Below are 21132 nucleotides of genomic sequence, written 5' to 3'. Positions count from 1 at the left end.
CTCAAGCAGGCTCTGCGTCAACAGCACAAGGCTTGATCTTACAACCCTGAGATCATGACCTAAGCCAAAATCAAGAGCTGGACACTTAAATGACTGACCACCCAGGATCCCCTAGCATTTTAAAATGCATATATGCTTCATGTTGCTAAAAGTTTCATGTCATTTATCTTTTTTCAGTTGCAGTAAAAACATACAAAATTAACCATTTTTAAGTGTATAGTGTTAAGTGTATTCACATTGTGCAATTTACTTCCAGAATATTTTCGTTTTGCAAAACTGAAACTTTATACACATTGAAAATCAACTCTTCTTTTCCCTCTTCCCCAGCTTCTGGCAACCACCATTTTACTTTCTACTTCTAACTAATCTGACTACTTCAGATACTTCATGTAAGGGGAACCATAAAGTATTTTGTCTTTTTTGTGACTGGTTTATTTCACCTAACATAACATCCTTAAGGTTCATCCATGTTGTAGCATGTGAGAGGATTTCCTTCCTTTTTGTTAAATAATATTCCATGTAGATATATATTTATCTATTCACCTGTTCAGAGACATTTACCTTGTTTCTACCTCTACGCTATTGTGAGTAGTGCTGCTGTGAACTTGAGTGTGCAAATATCTCTTCAGGATCCTGTTTTCAATTCTTTTGAATACATACTCAGAAGTGGGAATGCTGGACCATATGGCAGTTCTGTTTTTAAGAGGAACCACCATACTGTTTTCCATAGCAGCTGTACCACTTTACATTTTTTTCCTTCAAAGTCATTGTATTTTACTCATTTTTAAACTTAAATCCAAGTTAGTTAACATATAGTGTAATAATAATTTCACAAATAGAATTTAGTGATTCATCACTTACATATAACACCCAGTGCTCATCCCAAGTATACTCCTTAATGCCCCTCACCCATTTAGCTCATGCCCCCACCCAACACCCTGCTAGCAATCCTCAGTTTATTGTTTTTGAGTCTCTTAAGGTTTGTCTCCCTCTCTGTTTTTATATTACTTTTGCTTCCCTTTCCTTATGTTCATCTGTATTGTATCTTAAATTCCACATGAGTGAAATCATGTGATACTTGTTTCTCTGACTTACTTCGCTTAGCATAATACACTCTAGTTCCATCCATGTTCCGCAAATGGCAAGACTTCATTCTTTTTGATTGCCGAGTAACATCCCATTATGTATATTTGTATATATACACACACACATACACACCACATCTTTATCCATTCACCAGTCGACGGACACTTGGACTCTTTCCATACTTTGGCTATTGTCGATAGTGCTGCTGTAAACACTGGTGTGCATGTGTTCCTTCGAATGAGCACTCCTGTATCCTTTGGATAAAATGTCTAGTAGTGCAAATGCTGGGTTGAAGGGTAGTTCTATTTTTAATTGCTTGAGGAACCTCCATACTGTTCTCCAGAGTGGCCGCACCAGTTTGTATTCCCACCAGCAGTGCAAAAGGGTTCCTCTTTCTCTGCATCCTCGCCAACATCTGTTGTTGCCTGAGTTGTTAATGTTAGCCATTCTGATGGTGTAAGGTGGTATCTCATTGTGGTTTTGATTTGTATTTCCCTGATGATGAGTGATGTTGAACATTTTTCCATGTTTAGCCATCTGGATATCTTCTTTAGAAAAGTGTCTATTAGTGTCTTTTGCCAATTTCTTTACTGGATTATTTGTTTTTTGGGTGTTGAGGTTGATAAGTTCTTTATAAATTTTTGGATACTAACCCTTTATCTGAAATGTCATTTGCAAATATCTTCTCCCTTTCTGTCAGTTGCCTTTTAGTTTTGTTGACAGTTTCCTTTGCTTGTGCAGGAGCTTTTTATCTTGATGAGGTCCCAATAGTTCATTTTTGCTTTTATTTCTCTTGCCTCCAGAGACATGTCAAGTAAGAAGTTGCTGCAGCCAAGGTCAGAGAGGTTGTTGCCTGCTTTCTCCTCTAGGATCTTGATGGCTATCTTACATTTAGGTCTTTCACCTGTTTTGAGTTTATTTTTGTGTACGGTGTAAGACAATGGCCCAGGTTCATTCTTCACACGTTGCTGTCCAGTTCTCCCAGCACCATTTACTAAAGAGACTGTCTTTTTTCCATCAGATACTCTTTCTTGCTTTGTCAAAGATTAGTTGGCCATGCATCTGTGGGTCCATTTCTGGGTTCTCTAGTCCATTGGTCTATGTATCTGTTTTTGTGCCAGTACCATACTGTCTTGATGATTAGAGCTTTGTAATACAGCTTGAGGTCCCAGAATTGGGATGCCTTCAGCTTTGGTTTTCTTTTGGAGGATTGCATTAGCTATTTGGGGTCTTTCTGGTTCCATACAAATGTTAGGATTGTTTGTTCTAGCTCTGTGAAGAATGTTGGTGTTATTTTGATAGGGATTGCCCATTTTACATTTCTACCAACATTGCAGAAGGCTTCTAATTTCTCCACATCCTTGCCAACACGCTTCAGTTTTTTGATAGTAGCCATTCAAATGGGTGTGAGGTGGTATCTCAACACAGCTTTGACTTGCATTTCTCTAATATCAATGATGCTGAAAACCTTTTCATATGCTTTGGCCATTTGTATATAATCTTTGGAGAAATGTCTATGTAAGTCTTTCCTCGTTTAATTGGTTGTCTTTTTGTTGCTGAGCTGTAATTCTTTATACATTCGTGTGGTAGCTAGCTTCCAGGATGACCTCCAATGATCCTCAACTCCTGATATTCATACTGTTATATAGTCACACCTCTTACACAAAATCACTGCTGGTCTATGTGATATCTCTTGGATCACTCACTCTGGGGCAACCTAGCCTTATGTGATAAGGACACTTCAAGTTGCCCTCCAGAGAGAAACTCGGGCCTCCCTTCAACAGCCTGCAACAACTTGCTAGTATGTGAGTGACCCACTTTGGAAAGGGTTTCTCCAACCCCAATCAAACCTAAAGATGACAGCAGTTCAGGCCAACATCTGACTGCAACCTCACAAAACTGAAGTCAGAACCTCACAGCCAAACTGCTCCCTCAAATCCTTCTAACAGAAACTGAGAGGTTTTATTGTTTTAAGTCACTATGTTTTGGGATAATCTGTGCTGCCATAGATGACTAAAAAGTTTATTCTCAAAATATTTTCCTCTTTTATTTCAAACAATTAAAAAAATTTTTTAATGTTTATTTCTTTTTGAGAGAGACAGAGTGCGAGCGAGGAAGGGGCAGAGAGACAGGGAGACACAGAATCTGAAGCAGCTTCCAGGATCTGAACTGTCAGCACAGAGCCCAATGCAGGGCCTGAACCCACAGACTGCAAGGTATGACCTGAGCTGAAGTCAGTCGCCTAACCTACCGAGCCACCCAGGCACCCCAAAACAATTTAAGTACAGCTGACACACAATGTTACATTAGTTTCAGGTATTTGACAAGTTTACACATTACGGTGTGCTGACCACAAATGTAGCCACCACCTGTCATCACACAACACTGCTACAATATCATTGACTATATTCCTCATGGTGTGCCTTTTATTCCAGTGATTTGTTCATTCCACAACTGGAAGCCTACATCTCCACTCCCCTTTACCTATTTTACCATTCTCCCACCCCCGCCCCTCCTGCAACCATCAGTTCTCTGTAGGTCTGATTCTGGTTTTTGTTTGCTTGCTCATTTGTTTCTTTTGATTCCACATGAGTGAAATCATAGGATATTTATCTTTTTCACCCTGACTTACTTCACTTAGCACAATGGTCTATCCATGTTGTGCAAAAAGACAAAGTCCACATAATTTTCCATCGTGTGTGTATTATGCACCACATCTTCCTTATCCAATGATCAGTGGACTTAGGATGCTTCCATATCTTGACTGTTATAAAAAATGCTGCAATAAACATAGGGTGCATTTATCTTTTCAAGTTAGTGTTTTCATTTGTTTGGTAAATACACAGTAGTGTAATTACTAGATCATATGGTATTTGTGTTTTTAATTTTTGAGAGACCTCCACACTGTTTTCCACAGTGGTTATACCCATATGCATTCCCACCAATAGTACACAGGGATTCCTTTTTTCCCACATCCTCACCAACAGTGATTATTTGTCTTTTTTATTTTAGCCATTCTGGCAGGTGTAAGGTGATACCTCATTGTGGTTTTGATTTGTGTTTCCCTGATGACTGATGTTGAGCATCTTTTCATGTGTCTGTTGCCCATGTGTACGTCTTCTTTGAACAACAATCTATTCAGATCTTCTGACCGTTTTGTCATTGGATTGTATGGGTTTTTTTTGGTGTTGAGTTGTATAATTCTTTATATATTTTGGATATTAACCCCTTACTGATATAAAGTTGGAGGTATCACAATTCTAAATTTCAAGATATACTGCAAAGCTCTAGTAATAAAAACAGTACAGTACTGGCATAAAAACAGACACATAGATCAATGAAACAGAACAGAGAGCCCAGAATTAAACCCATGTTTATATGGTTAATTAATCTGTACCAAAACAGGCACGAATAGACAATGAGGGAAGGTTTCTTCAATAAATGGTGCTGGGAAAACGTGATAACTATATGTAAGAGAATGAAACTGGACCACTTTCTAATACCATACACAAAAATAAAATGGACTAAAGACCTAAAACCATAAAAATCCTAGAAGAGAACACAGGTAGTAATTTCTGACACTGGACACGCAACATTTTTCTAGATGTGTTTCTACTGGCAATGGAAAGAAAATACTGGGACTACATCAAAATAAAAACCTTTGGCAAAGTGAAGGAATCCATCAACAATCCATGCTCTATAACTTAAAAGATGTAATAAAAACAGTAGTTATTGCATCACATAAAACTAACACACAACCTCAAATCACTAACATCAGGGATGCTTGGGACACCTTCTAATAAAATGACAGGTGCCATAAAAATAATCATCTTGGGGGCACCTGGGTGGCTCAGTCTGTTAAGTGCCTGACTTCAGCTCAGGTCATGATTTCATGGTTCCTGAGTTTGAGCCCCACACTGGGCTCCCTGCTGTCAGTGCAGAGCCTGCTTGATCCTCCGTCCCCCTTGCTTTCTGCCCCTCCCAGCTTGCACACGTGTGCACACTCTCTCAAAAAATAAATAAAACAAAAGAAAAAAATAATCGTGTTGCTAGAACCCCTCACTCAGGCTTAAGAGTAGACTCCTGATCAACTGGTGGTAACATTTATGGAATTGCTGGTATACAAAATAGAAGTCGCTTAATATTTATTTTTCTTCCAAAATGACAGACACTAACTTGAAAGCAAGTACTACATTCTATATTTTTCCTCAGGAGAAAAACTGTCCAGGAAATTTTAAAATCAAGATATTGTAGGACATGTGTTAAGTGTATACGAAAAGCCACTGGGCAAAGTGCATCATGCTGAAGACAAGCAGAAAGTATCATAGCAGACTGGGATGGCATTTGTGGTATATAATAAACAAGAGTTCCAGCTATTTGGAAAATTTGATTGATCATAACACATATCCTAAGAGTTTCAAGTAGCTGATACAGCACAAACAAAAGCAAATGGAAACATAAGGTTATTTACCTGTATAATTTAAAGGACTGCTGTGCTTTTATAGTTCTTCTGATTATAGTCAGTATTACTTTCAAGTGCTAAGAGTTTATCTGCATTGCTTCTATACTGATTTTCTAGTAGAGACATAGGAAATAAACTACTTGTTCGGGTGAAATCTCTTTTATGAAATAAAGACTATTCATCCAAAGGGCTCTTTTCTTACTTCCAAATGGAGGTTGTATCCCAGAACCTGAGATTAACAGCAATGTGACCTCTGGTTGAGTAGCAAATTATTGTGTATACTGATAAACTAAGTGTTACCATTCAGGTAAATTGGCTTTTGGAAATCAGTAACACCAAACTAAATGATCTATTTACCCGAACTCTTGGTTTGTGAACACAAAATAATGGTAACTTAAACATGAAGCTCATAATACCAATGTAAGCCTAAAAATAACCACAGCAAGTTGAAATACAGGATGTATTTTACAGAACAAGAGTAGGGAATTTATTTTTCTGTCTGTTCACATTAAACTCTTTCCATAAGAGAGGAGAATTTTTCATTGCCTCAGAAGAAAAAAAAGTCTAGAAATGTCTTCCGTGGGATGGAAATACTAAAATCTAGCTCAAACTTAAAAAGCGAAGAGAGGAAGAAGTGAAGAAGGTATTATATTAAGTTTATTACCTCATCCATGCTTATAGGAGCTATTGCCAGATAAACATAGTATCATTTCATCACTCGTGAATCAACACTCATCACTTTGTCATTTAAAGGCTATCACTGACTTTTAGATTTAGATTTATTTCTTTATATTCAAAGGTTTATCTTACAGCTAAGGTACTAGTTTAAAAAGGTGGATGTTTTATCTATAAAAGTAACATTAGTAACATTAAAGACATTTTTTGGAAAAAAATAGAAACTTACCTAATTCAGTAATGATCATAAATTTTTAAATTATTTTTTGAAGTTAACTCAAACTCTAGTACACCTTTCAATCTGCAATTGAGGCTCTATTTCCAAATTCTTCCACAGATGAAATTCTAAAGAATTCAGGCCCTGATGAATCCATTATCTCCCCAAATTTTGGGCACCAATCAGATGTGAGATGATTTTATGGGGTCCAAGTAATGGGCTGACACTGAATCAGTGAGGGATTTATTCCCTCTTCATTCTCTTGCAGTTCCTGACTGCATCAGGAAGTTCTCAGATTGATGGCAGAATGTTATCAACACCTCTAATTCTTGCTTATCTCTCCTTTAAACAAAGAACAGTGTTCAATGGCCAATACTTTCTAGAATTTAACAACACTTTTGTTTCCATTATTTTCATCTTTATGTCTACCTTCTGTTTATGGCAAGCGATACCTACCTTTTATTTAAAAATTTTTTTTTAATTTTTTTTTTCAACGTTTATTTATTTTTGGGACAGAGAGAGAAAGAGCATGAACGGGGGAGGGGCAGAGAGAGAAGGAGACACAGAATCCGAAACAGGCTCCAGGCCCTGAGCCATCAGCCCAGAGCCCGACGTGGGGCTCGAACTCACGGACCGCGAGATCGTGACCTGGCTGAAGTCGGACGCTTAACCGACTGCGCCACCCAGGCGCCCCAAAAATTTTTAAATGTTTATTTACTTTTGAGAAAGACAGAGGGTGAGCAGGGGTGAGGCAGGGGCAGAGAGAGAGGGAGACACCGAACTCAAAGCAGGCTCTGCACAGAGCCTGATGCGGGGCTTGAACTCACAAACTGGGAGATCATGACCTGAGCCGAAGTCGGATGCTTAACTGAGTCACCCAGACACACCCCTACTTTCTATTTATGGTGGTTATTTCAAGTTTTCTTTAAAATTATGTTAATAACTACATGCATACAAAGAAAATAAGTATACAGGAAGTATGCAGATATGGCCAAAGTTCTGAAGATAGAAAAATGACTGAAGTTCGAGAAATACTACACTCACCATTTGGTCAACAAATAAATACAAGTGCCTACTATGAAGGTGCCATTGGTTTTGCCATTAAGGATAGACAAGAATGATAAATGCTAACAGGAAAGTCAGAAGAGAATTACTTCAAAATGAGGTAATCAAAAAAAAAGATCCACAGACAAGGTGGCATTGGAGCGAGGGTAGTATGATGTAGACATGCCAAGACAGGGACAGCATGTGTTTGGAGGAAGCAAAAACCTAACAATACAGGCCTAAGTGGTGGCCTGTTCCAAATCTTGATTGTGCTGGTTACCTGGGTGTGTATATAATGTACACACAAAATGAATGCACTTTATATGTAAAATTTTTCTTAAATTTGATGCAATGTCTTTGACCTGTGCAATAAAAAAAAAAAAAAAAAATCATTGATATTTTAGGCTTGGAATAACTTGGAGAAGGAGAGGTAAATAGGTAAATACAATACAGAGAAAATGGACATCACCATTTAAAGACAAGGGAATCAAAAGTACTTCTTTTCATATCATAAATTTTCAATAAAAACTGTAAACTATGGTGCACCTGGCTGACTCAGTAGGTAGAGTTTGCGACTCTTCATCTCAGGGTTGTGAGTTCCAGCCCCACACTGATGTGGAGACAGCTTAAAAAAAAATTGTAAAAAAAAAAAACAAAAAAAAAAAACCCAAAACACACACCCACACACACCAAACCAAACCCACAAAATAACAACAACAGCAGCAAACCGGTAAGCCATTAAACAAAAACTGCAGCTATTTACTTCTTGACAGTTGCATTTCATAGAGAAAATTTACTTGCCTGAATTAAGGCTTACTTCCTGACCCCCTCAAACAAAGGAGCACATTAATAGCAATCATTCCTAACAAAGTATCAGTTAGATTAAAGTAGCCACACTGTGTGCTAGTGACACCTGACAGAATTTAGCAAAATAACTTAAGACTGCATTCAACACTTACATCCTGTTTGTAAGCAACTCAGAAAAGACTACCTTAGAATTTATGTTTTAACCTTGAACCCTTTCTAACGATCTAAGCTCTTAAAATTAGTTATTAATGATTAAGAGCATTTCCAATGGCTTTTATTACATTTCATAGTTTAAGAACTCACGACTAGCGAGGGAACTCGATCATAGTAAAAAAAAAATGCCATTATCAACAAGTCTTGTTGGAACTTTATAATGCCATTCTTAATAAAATCAATGACTTAACCATAAAATTAAATTCAAAACATGAATTATGATTCAAGAAAAGCATCAAGAGACCAGAAAAAGATAATCTTCTGCCATAAATTAAAGCATTACATAGAAACTTATGTGCATCTTTAATATTTTATTAAGGAAAATATAAGCCTTTTGTTATACCAATGACTTGTCACTAGATCTTCATGCCCCAGAAAGCTTAAACTGAAAGCTAAATAAAAAGCACAACGTAGGGAATTTTAGAGTTGAAAGAAGACGCAGCTCAGGTATAGGCAGTCCCATCTTATTAGAGTCTGATTTATAATTTTTCACAGTGGCAGCAAGTCACAGCTCCCAGTCACACAATCATGATGGCAAACCACTGATATACTTACAACCATTCTTTATCCACACAATTATTCTCTTTTTCATTTAGCATAGTAGTCAATAAATTACATGAGATATTCAAAACTTTTATAATAAAATGTGCTTTGTGTTAATTTTGCCCAACTGTAGGTCAATGTAAGTATACTGATAGAGAGAGAGAGAGAGAGAGAGAGAGAGACAGAGGGCAACTGGGGAGGGGCAGGGAGAGAGGGAGACACAACCTGAAGCAGGCTCTAGGCTCCCATGCTATCAGCACAGAACCTGATGGGGGCTCAAACCCACGAACTGCGAGATCATGACCTGAGCCAAAGACGCCTAACTGACTGAGACACCCAGGTGCCCCTTGTACACTGAGCATTTTTAACATACGTTAAATGTATTAAACACATTTTCAAATTATATTTTCAATTTATGATGCGTTTACAGGGACACAACCCTATAAGTTGAGGAAGATCTGTACAGTAATTTTCAAATTGGTATTCTATGTAATTATGTTTCTAATGTTAACAGGTTGGCCAAACCACAAGAGACTCTTAAATACAGAGAACAAACTGAGGGTTGATGGGGGAGTGGGGGAGAGAGGAAAGTGGGTGACGGGCACTGAAGAGGGCACTTGTTGGGATGAGCACTGGGTGTTGTACGGAAGCCAATGTGACAATAATTAAAAAAAAGAGAGAAAATAGGCTTTCTGGCCAGTTAAGTTTAGAAAATGCTTTGATAACCTTCCCCCGAAGATTTATATGCATATGAGCATAGTAGTAAAGGTTTTGAGAAATCCTGCAGTTAAAAGCAAATCAGAAGTTAAAACTGATTTAACCAATGCACCCCTAAATCATTTACCATGGAACACTGTTTTGGGGCAGTAAGGCTACTGATGGATTGAGAAGAGTGTTCAAAGGGAGACATCAGTTTGAAAAATTTTGATCTTATGAAATTACCTTACAGATAACAAAACTGATTAGAGAGAGAACATTTCTTTAGGAGAACAAAGGATTTGAACAAAATCTTTAATTCCTAGGCCATCGCTCTTTCCACTACTTTAACTACAAAATAAGACTCTTTAAACGCTATATAGTCAAACATTTAATTTACGTTGAACATTCTGGTTATGGTGTCACATTTTCTGATTTGTGTACTCACTTAGGCATTTTTAATTCTTCCTTCAAGACCTGGTTTCCTTAATAACTAGGCCCACCTGGAAATTTACCATTGTTTGGTACTAACGGGGAATGATTTCATTTGGAGTAGCAGCTTAAAGTGATCACTAAAATAAAGCATTTGTACTACAACCGGTTTTAGTTTACTCTTGTTATAACTTAGCGCAACTAAATCATTATGTTATGAGATGGTGAATTTCTTAGCACATAATGTCAACATATGCTATCCATGATAACATACTAGATCTTCTGTCTGTGTAGAAGGGAGCCAACAACATCAAAATTGAGAGATTTCTGTCTTTGAACAATTCTGAGCTTACGTCAGGCAAACACTTAGTTTCCTATCTTTTTTGTAATTATCAAAAAAATGTTTTCATTGCTTTAACCATAGTCTCCAAATCAGATTATCACAATATAGTTCTCAAACTCCTTAGAACTATACATTATAGTGTTCAGAAACACAATTCTTTCAGCTTTAAATAAGTATCGTTGTGTGCCACTCCCCCCTCCGGGTAGGAGTGAAGAATGGAAGAGACCGAACAAGTAACTATTGTTATGCTGAAACTTTAAAAGGCTTGAGAATCAAAGGTGATAATAGTTAACAACTTCCTTATGACTAACCTGACTTCCTCTAAAAAACTTCTGCACTCCTTTCCAACCCCCACATGGAACCTTAACTATAGCTGGCATTCGTGTCTCCTCAATCTTAAAAGAACCCACCAGATGAATGAGAAGGCACGAAGCCTGGATTCCACCAACAAAGAGGTTAGTCCGTGCGCCTTTATCGCACAGGTGCGACCTCCCCCCCCAACCTTGCGCGCCGCTGGGTCCCCGCGCTGGAGGCCCCACTGCCTTGGGGCCGCCCTCGAGCCTCCGCCCAACCCCGGCCCGCCGATCCCCGCGCAGCTCGCGCCTCTCCGGAAACCGGAGGGCGACCGGCCGGCTTCCAAGCTCCAGGCGGGGCCGAGGCGGCAACACCCCCGACGCCACAGAGCTTGCCCGGCGGGACGTCCCCGCAGCTCCGGAACAGGCCAGGCCGAGGAGACCGCTCAGGGCCGGCAGCCGGCCTCGCGACCGCGCTGGGGGCGGGGACGCTGTTACCTGCCGTGGGCTCGGCCGCTCCCCGCCGGCGCCGCTCTCCTGGCAACCGCGGCAACGACGCGGAGGCCGGGAGCCGAAGGGCCTAGTGACAGCTCCCAGCGTGCACCGCGCCCGCGCCCACGCCGGCGTCGACGTCGACGGCCCCTCGATCCCCGCCCCCGGTCCGTGCTTCGCCTCTCGGCTCTAGCTGTCGCCACAGCGCCCTCGAGCGGACTGTTGGGCCACCAACTATGGGGATGGATGGGCCTGGAAAGTGAATAGCAGGTATTTTCAACTTTCCAGCACCAGGGGCATCTTAATGAGGAGTTGGCAGGAATGCTAGGAATTGAAAACAGCTTTTAAATATTATTTAAACCATTACTTAAGTGCTATTTAAACTATTCTTCAATATTTCATATGAGGAACTTGAGGCCCAGAAGAAGTTAGAGACTGGTGAAGTTAGGAGATAAATAGTTGTTATCAGATTTGGAACCATTTTGAGTTTATGTCTCTCTAAATCATGTAGTTACTACCAGGAAGTTGCAGTTTTGCCTAAACCGTAGGATCACAGAAAAAAAGGACTGATTTTATGTTTTATAAATGTGTGAATATATATGAAATATAGCAATCTTTAAAAAGAACCAAATGCCAAGTATGAAGCACATGCTGTGCTAAGACTTAAATATTTCAATATACTGTGTCTGTATTTAAGACTCAATAGCCTTGAGAACTAAAGGTGGAAGATATTAGGAGTTAAAATCATCACCCATGATCACCATTATTTGAAGTGGAATAGTAGTAAATACAATTCTTTAACTGCATTGTTACCTCCATCCATGCTTTTGAATTATTGTGATGAAAACAGGAATTTGTGAAGCAACACAATAAGCTTTAAAACAGCAAATACTTAACTTTAGAAAAACTGTCTTAAAATAGTATCTCTAAAGTGGATTTATTATTTATTTGGAAAATCTTCAAATTAAGAAGCAATCAATAAGCACGATTTTCTTAATTTATATTCGGAAATACATCATTGTTTCTGTTTTTAAGAACTAAAAGCTTCTGCTTTTTTTTTTTTTTGTAAGATTTTATTTTTAAGTTATCTCTACACCCAATGTGGTGCTCCAATTTACAACCCTGAGATCAAAAGTGGCATGTTCCATCCACCAAGTCGGCCAGGTGCCCCAGCCTCTTGCTTTTAAAATTCTTACTGGGGCTCCTGGGTGGCTCAGGAGGTTGAGCTTCAGACTTCGGCTCAGGTCATGTTCTCAGGGTCATGATATCACCGTTTGTGAGTTTGAGCCCGGCTTCCGGTTCTGTGCTGACAGCTCAGAGTCTGGAATCTTCTTCCAATTCTGTGTCTCCCCACCCCCCCCCCGCCCCTTCCCCACTCATATTCTCTCTCTCAAAAATAAACATTAAAATTCTTATTGTAAGTCCACCTCTATAGCTTTACATTTTAATATTTCCCCATTTTAAGTATTTACATTGTAGTAGATCGTTTTCTTTACTATGTCAAACTTTCCAAAATTATCTTCTAGTTGTAATAAGATTATGACTTCTGTGAATAAGTTTTTTTTTTTCAACGTTTATTTATTTTTGGGACAGAGAGAGACAGAGCATGAACGGGGGAGGGGAAGAGAGAGAGGGAAACAGGCTCCGGGCTCTGAGCCATCAGCCCAGAGCCCGACGCGGGGCTCGAACTCCCGGACCGTGAGATCGTGACCTGGTTGAAGTCGGATACTTAACTGACTGCGCCACCCAGGCGCCCCAATAAGTTTTTATTTATACAAAATATGGGCAGTGGAAATGTATATGCGGATCATTCTCATCTTCCTGTTTTCAAAGGTTATAGGAATGGTTAATGCTATGATTCATGACGCTTGATTTAACCACACTCCTTTCTGCATCGGTAACAGAAAACTTCTTACATTTTTGCAACTGTTTGCATCTTGGAGCAACTGTGTCTAAATCGAGAAGCAATGCCAAATCAATCTCGGACGTTTGTTGCCTTAGACAGAGGAGAGCTAGCAAAGGACAGACCACAGTTCATAAAAAAAGATACTGTCCTTTATTAAAAAACGAAACCAGATTGTAAGTTTGGGGTGGAGAAATCTGCTCTCAGGCCTCCAGGGGTCAGTGCCAGTTCTATACCACCTCCCTCGGTCATCTCCCTTTCTTCCAGCCTTATTTCTACCCAAGCTAGCCAAGGGAGTGTACTCGGCTCCGATTTTTAAGATCTTGTCTCGGGAGACTAACGCACCTGGCCACGCCCACACGGAGAAGAGTGGGAGAACCGTTTGGTTCTCCCTGCCCACCTTTGTGACCACTCAGACCCGAGGCCCATATTTGAAAACGCTCACGTTGTCGGGTCTAGTCCTCGCGGTAGCGCGCTCTCCGCCCGGCAGGCGGCGCTGTGAGCTGGCGGGCTGCGTCCGCCCAGCGATCCGGTCTGGGAGGCCCGTGCGGCCATCACCGCCGCACGTGCAGCCGCTCCTGGCCGTGGTGGCTCCGCTTCGCCAGAAGCTGCGGCCGGGCGCCGGCCATGGCGGCGGCTGCCGCGGGGACGCCCGTGTTCCTGGAGGTGCGGACACAGCTGCGGAGCGCGCTGCTGATCCTGGGGTAAGGCCGGCGCTGGGCGTGTGGGGCTCCGAGGTGCCGTGAGTAGCCTGCGTTTCTACTGGCCCGGGAGCCTCCGCCTGCCTCAAAAGCACGGGGTTTGGAGTTCCTTGTCAGTTGCTCAGAGCCTGTCCCATTACTCAAAGTGGAGCTTCTCTTCCCACCCCTCATGCTTTTAGTCCCCACACCCCCCCCCCCTTCACTGGTAATCTCGGTATCACCAGGAGCTTTTCAGAAATGCAGTCTCAGCCCCACACCAGACCTGCTGAATCAGAACTTGTGTTTTAACACGCTTTCCAGGAGTCAGAATACACACTGAAGTTTGAGGATCGCTGATACAACAGTATCCGGCCTTTCCACAAGCAGTGCAAAAAATGCCGTGCCTGTTTCTTTTTGGGATCCTCACTAGAGGATAAGTTCCAATGTGAGAGCTTCTTATTTTGTAAATAAACTCGGGATTTGTTTTTGTTTTTGTTTTTGTTTGTGTTTTTTGTCCACAGCGTTCTCTGCAGAAACAGAGACGTTCATTGAACGACTAACAAAGGTTGCAGGCTTCTTATTGGAGCTCATTCATATTCTGCGTTCCAGTGAGAAGTCAGCAAACGTTTGACTTCGTTATTCACTACAACAAACAAACTTTTAGGAGAAATGTCCTCTTTTTTTTGCTTGTTTGGTAGTATGTGGTCCCCTCGATTGTTCCCTTGTGACTGCTGTTTCAAGTAGAGTAAATTAGATGTTAAAATCCTGAAATTTTTACTACACAGAGCCACTCTGAAGTAGATTGATGTCCATCTTTCTTTTCCTTATATTTGCCAAGTATAGGTGTGGCAGTTTGGGATTTGGCATGAGAATTGAATTCAAATTCTAGCTTCTTCACAAGGGCAGAATTGCTTAATCTGAATTTTTTCCCTTGTCAAATGGGGATGATATTTATTACCCTTCTCTTTTTCTTCTGTTTCTCCCTCTACCTCTTAAATCATAAGTTCAGACAAGTCTCTCCAGTTCCAGTCCACTCTGTAGGGTTATTAGCAGCCGCAAACTTACATAAAACATAAACAAAAGACAACCTCCCTACTTCCTCTCATCAAAGAGGCCCTTCAGTGTTCCCTTGGGTTACTACTCTCTCTTGTTTAAGCAAGTGAAGAAACCTGACTTTGCTAGTTTGTCCCCGATAGTCTTTGGCTGTTGAACTTTATCACCACCTTGCCCCTGGTAAAAGCAAAAGCAACCACTCTTCTGATTTTCTTTAACAGGGATTAGTTTTGCCATGGTTGGATATAAATGGATTCATACAGTATGTGCTTTTTTCGTTTCTGGCTTTCCTTTAACAGTGGTTTTGAGATTTATGCCATTGCACATGTCGCCTATTCTTTTTTCTCACTGAGTAGTTTTCTATTGTATCGATATATAATTTATCCATTCTATTTCTGGGTATTTTGTGTTTTTCTAGAACTTGATTATTGTGAATAAAGTTGCTATAGCACTGTTGTATAAGTCTTTTAGTGGGTAGACATTTTAATTTCTCTTAGGAAATGACCTAATTCTGTAATGGTACAAAATGCTATCTCATTGTCGTTTTATTTATTTTTTTTTTTAATTTTTTTTTTCAACGTTTATTTATTTTTGGGACAGAGAGAGACAGAGCATGAACGGGGGAGGGGCAGAGAGAGAGGGAGACACAGAATCGGAAACAGGCTCCAGGCTCCGAGCCATCAGCCCAGAGCCTGACGCGGGGCTCGAACTCCCGGACCGCGAGATCGTGACCTGGCTGAAGTCGGACGCTTAACCGACTGCGCCACCCAGGCGCCCCTCATTGTCGTTTTAATTTGCATTTTCCTGATTAATAGTATTGAGCACCTTTTCATTTGCCTTTTGGTCATTCATACATGTTCCTTTGGAAAGTGTCTTCTAATTTTTTGTCATTAGAAAACAATCAGATTGTTTGTCTCTTTGTTAAATTTAAAGAGTTCTTTATATAGTCTGGAAATAAGACCTTTCTCATTTATGCCCTTGTGAATATGTGAACGCGTGTTCCCAATCAGTAACTTACCTTTTCATTTCCTTAATAGTGTCTTTTCAGGAACAGAAAATTTTAATTACAATGAAGTTTAGTTTGTTGCATTTTTTTCTTTAATGATTAGTTTTGTTTGTGTCTTAAGAAATCTTTGCCTACCTCAAGATGGTAAAGTTTTCCTCTTGCGTTTATTTTCTAGGAGTTACATAGTTTTAGGTTTGACAGGTGGAATTCATTTTTGTGTGTTTGGAGTAAGATAGGAATCAAATTTCCTTTTTTTTTTTTTTCCTGTAATGATGTCCAGTTTTTCTATCATCATTAGTTTAAAAGACTGCCATTTCTCCCAGTGAAATTACTCAATGTCTTTGTCAGAAAACATTTGTACTGTTTGCCATCATGTATCTTTCTATCCTTTCACTAGTACTCTATGTCTTTACATATAAATTTTTAAATGGTTATTAATTTATTTTGAGAGAGAGAGAGAGAGAGAGAGAGAGAGAGCAGGGGAGGGGCAGAGAGGGAGAGAGAGAATTCCAAGCAGGCTCTGCCCTGTCAGCACAGAGCCTGACATGACACGGGGCTTGATCTCATGAACCATGAGATCATGACCTAAGCCAAAATCAAGAGTCAGACGCTCAACCTACTGAGCCACCCAGGCACCCCATTTATAAATTTTTTTAAACATATGCTGGGTAGAGTTTTTCTGAATACGTTCCGATAATCTGCATTTTAATGAAAATTTTTAACCTTTTTCAGTTAATGTAAATGATTGAGTTTTATTCTTATTCCTAATCTTTTTTTTTTTTTCTTATTTTGGAGAGAGTTGCAAGTGAGCAAGAGGCATGGGGAGAGAGAGAATCTCATGAGGGACAGAGAGAGAAGCTCTCCAACTTCAAGGCTCAAGTTCACCTGAAGTGGGGCTCGAGCTTACCCTATGCAAAACTCGAACTCAGGACCTGTGAGATCATGACCTAAGCCAAAGTCAGATACTTAACCAACTGAGCCACCCAAGCACCCCTGATTTTTTTTTAAGTTTTATTTATTTACAGTCTCTGCACCCAGAATGGGGCTCAAACTCACAACCCCGAGATCAAGAGTTGCATGCGCCTCCAACTGAGCCAGCCAGGCACCCATCTTGTTCCTAATCTTAAGTGTTTCTAGGCACGTGGGTGGCTCAGTTAGTTAAGCAGCCAACTCTTAGTCTCAGCTCAGGTATTGATATTAGGATTGTGAGTTCAAGCCCCCAGTTGGGCTCCACACTGGGTGGGAAACCTACGTAAAAATAATAAATAAATAAGTGTTTCTAGCATTTTATCATTAAGTACGATGAAACTTTTGGCAAATCTGTGTGATAGATTGCATAGTTCCTTTGTATTCCTAGTTTACTATGGGTTTTAATCATGAAGATACTATTTTTTCTGTAATGATTTTTGCATGTATTGTGATAGTCATATGTTTTCCTTTCATCTTTACGTCTGTGAATTGCATAAGAAAAATCTATTTATATTAAGCTATTTTAGCATTCCTGGGATAAATCTTGGCCATTCATTTATTCAGTCCACAGATGTTTACTGAGTTCCTATTCTAGTGCCAAAAATTCGAGTTCTAAGTGCTGGGTATACAGCTGTGAACAGTGACAATAGCAAAAGCAAAAATATCTTGGCTTTCATTGAGCTTACGGTCTAATGGTGGCAGTGGGTGAGAGGTGAGCAGAAATTACACAAAACAAATAACACACACACACACACAGATGTTTATTTACTTTTGAGAGAGAGAAACAGAGTTCAAGCAGGGGAGGGGCAGAGAGAAAAGGAAACACAGAATCCAAAGTAGGCTCCAGGCTCTGAGCTGTCAGCACAGAGTCCAATGCGGGGCTTGAACCCATGAACTGTGAGATCATGACGTGAGCCAAAGTCAGACACTTAACCAACTGAGCCACCCAGGAGCCCCCAAATCATATATTAAATGGAGATAAGTATGTAGAAAAAAATAAAACATGAAGGGTTAGGGAGAAAAGATTACATTCCAAGTGAGAAAGCAGCACTTGAGTAATAAACTGAAAGGGCAGAAGTTTGGAACTATATACCTGCTGGAAGACCATTTCCCTCCAAGAGAACAGAAAATATGAGGGGTGCCTAGTTCAGAGAGAGGTGGGCGGGCTGCTGGAGCACGTAGCAAATGGTTTTACAGGGGTATGCTAGTAAATGTTTAAAAACCTGCTTTCCAGGGGAACCAATCAAACACAAAAAAATCTTCCTGATTTGCAGCATTTACTGATTGTTATGATGTAGATACTTTCACTGTGGATGATGTCTACCAAAGTGACTTCAGCTGGTTTGCAAAATGCCTGGAATTTCAGCAACCTTCTCTAGTATAGCACTGGGTCTCAATGGGCCGTTGAAAGGATTTTAGCTTGTACTCGGAATGAGATGGCAGTCATTGGATACATTCAAACAGGGTGTGACACCTGAAAGAATCTAAGTGCACGGTGAAGAAAGCCTCAAGTATATAAAATCAGGTCTCAAACCTGTGGAAAATCAGTTCTCAAACGGTTTGTTTTTGCACAGTCTCAAACTTGAGAGTAAGTTACTGTCACTCCTGACTATATTACTGTATATTTCCTATAAGCAAGAACATTCCCATACATAACCACCACACAACCTTCAAAATGGAAAACACATTACTGTCGTCTTAACACTCAGACCCCGCTCAAGTTTTGCCACATGTCCGCATATTATCTATAATAGCAAAAGAACCCAGGTCAGAATCATGCATTGCATTTCATTGTCATGTTTCCTTAGTCTTTTATTTTTATTTTTTTAATGTCTATTTATGTTTGAGAGAGAGTGTGTAGGAGGGGCAGAGAGAGGGGGTAGGGAGGGGGGCATAGAATTTGAATTAGGCTCCTCTCCACCCGTGCAAAGCCCAAGGCAGGGCTCAAACCCGCGAGCCCTGTGATCATGACCTGGGCTGAAGTCAGGCGCTCAACCTAATGAGCCACCCAGGCGCCCTTCCTTAGTCTCTTAAAATTGGAAACTTTCCACAGTTTTTCTCGACCTTCACAATCTTGACACTTAAAGATGACTGCCTATTTGTTTTGTGGAATATACTTCTATTTGGGTTTATTTCGTGTTTCCTCAAGATTAGGGTCAGGTTGTACATCTTTGGCAGGAATATCACAGAAGTGATGCTGTGTTCTCATTGCATCCTATCAGGTAGCACATGATTTTGACTTATTCCATTAAAGTTCATCTAACTTTGAGCATGTAGATAAGATGATATCTACGTTCACCATAAAGTTACTCCTTTTTTTTTTTTTTTGAGGCTTTAACATTTTTATTTAGGAAAACATTGAGTCTGAAGCTATGATGGTTCAGCCTAAAGCATCTGGTTTTCAATCGTGAAGTCAATTTATGTAAAATATTTTTCCCTGTCTATAAAAAACAAATTGAACAGTATTTTAATTATAAGGAAATACAAACATACACTTTAAGCTAGCATATCTGCACTATCATAAAAGAAAGAGGATGTTCTTCCCCTTCCTCAACCATTCAAAGAAGAGAATACTGCAAACTTTAACAACCTCACTGGCTATCATCAGAGTAACTACAGAACAAGGATGTCACAGGGATGAAACTATTTCTTTATCTTCCAGAAGGCAGAAGGCTGAGTGCTTTAGCTTTATGAGTGCAAGTAGCATAGGCAGACAAAAACTCACAGTAAATGCACACCAGAACAGGGGCCTAGGTGAAGTTGTCTGACTGGGTTACTGCTTTTATAGGAATGAAGAAGGACAAATCTGAAATGGAGTAAAAAAACAAAAAACAAAAAAAAACAAAACCTTTTGTCACATGTACGGGAATCTCAAATCTTTTGCATTGCCATACTCCTGGGGAGTTTTGATATGTAGTGGAAAGAGCTTCAGTGTTCAGGAAGAATAATGTATGGTTGACAAAGGATAGGAGAAATCTTCATGCTTCTGTTCTCTCAGATTTGCTGAGTGCAGTAGCCAGTTCTGACTCCCTGCTCTTGCTGATTCAGTCTGGCAAGACTGTCTCTTTATAATCAATAAAGATTACTTGTAGAGGTCCTTTGAGACTATCTGTAAATGCTCTTGTTCCTCATCAGACTTTCATTTTATTCATTCATTCATTTACATCAGTATAGACCTATGGTCTTATTCATTGGGTTACTTTTTTTGCTCCAGTTATACCGGATGTGGCCAGGGGGAGTCCCTTCAAGTGGATTTCTGTCTTTTTTAATGTGCTCCTATTATTCCTTGACTTTTTTCTTTGCGCAGCAACATGTTCCAGGCTCATCTCATTCTTTTCCTGTTCCAGCCCTGGATATAGTTATTTTCTCAGGGAATGCTATTTTGTTTTGTATTTGTTCATTTGTTTTAAAGTGGGAAATGACCTTTCGAAACCAAAATCTGAGCACAAAGTATTCTCATTACTATTGACATGTCACTCTTCCCAGGTCCTAGTGGACAAAAGTAGTGTGTATGTGACATATACCTCATGTTTACGTATGAATGGCTGTATGTGTATGCTTGTGTGTTTGTATATTATACATACATCTACACACATATACATCTGTATTACCATATCTACTTATATACATTGATTCCACATTATATACCATGACTCCACACTAGTATTTCTAATTCTAGTCTATGGTGGTAGGATCCATTCTGGTGTTTTCCCTTTCCCTCTTTGTAACTGTATTCTCCCACAGCGAGAATACTGGCTTCCATTATTCTCATGACATACATTTATTTGGTTAATTCCCTTTTATGTAACTTATCTTCTGCAGACATCTTTTGCTGCTTCCCATCCCCCACTCCTTCCCACTCAGTGTTGACACCTTCCTGGTATCTTCTTGGGCTCTGCTATGGAATGAATTTGTGTGTCCCCTCAAAATTCATGTGTTGAAACCCTAATGCCCAATATGATGGTATTAGGATATAGAACCTTTGGGAGGTAATTAGGTTTAGATGAGGGCATGAGAATGGAACCACCATGATGGGATTAGTGCCTTTATAAGAAGACACACAGAAGATGCTCCGTGCCATGTGAGGATATAATGAGGAGGCGGCCATCTGCAAGCCAGGTAGAGAGCCTGCAACAAGAACCAAATCTGCTGGCACCTTGATCTTTTACTTCCTAGCCATCAGAACTGTAAGAAGTGTGTGTTGTTTAAGCTACCCAG

The 21132-nt window shown here is 40.0% G+C and overlaps 2 protein-coding genes across 11 annotated transcripts in view; one reads left to right on the top strand and one right to left on the bottom strand.

The window, feature by feature from the left end:
- Positions 1-11433, bottom strand: part of DOP1A (DOP1 leucine zipper like protein A) — a 113733-nt gene extending 102300 nt beyond the window's left edge. For all 7 annotated transcript variants that reach the window (XM_040474034.1, XM_040474033.1, XM_040474038.1 and 4 more), the window contains exon 1: positions 11310-11433. The gene's annotated coding sequence lies outside the window, so the exon portion shown is untranslated. The remainder of the gene's footprint in view (positions 1-11309) is intronic.
- The window catches only part of UBE3D (ubiquitin protein ligase E3D), a 244646-nt gene continuing 234349 nt past the window's right edge, over positions 10836-21132 (top strand). For 2 of the 4 annotated variants that reach the window (XM_040474049.1, XM_040474048.1), the window contains exon 1: positions 13724-13910. In XM_040474049.1, coding sequence (XP_040329983.1) covers positions 13834-13910 — 77 coding nt within the window. In that variant the 5' untranslated portion in view covers positions 13724-13833. Of the gene's footprint in view, positions 10974-13723; positions 13911-21132 lie in introns of those variants that run through there. The other 2 variants (XM_040474046.1, XM_040474045.1) reach the window with 2 other exon arrangements.

The sequence above is a fragment of the Herpailurus yagouaroundi genome, unplaced genomic scaffold (genome assembly GCF_014898765.1).
Source record: "Herpailurus yagouaroundi ecotype Mexico unplaced genomic scaffold, PumYag 139, whole genome shotgun sequence".
NCBI classification, from domain to species: Eukaryota; Metazoa; Chordata; class Mammalia; order Carnivora; family Felidae; genus Herpailurus; species Herpailurus yagouaroundi.
This window is presented reverse-complemented; position numbering and strand designations above follow the sequence as displayed.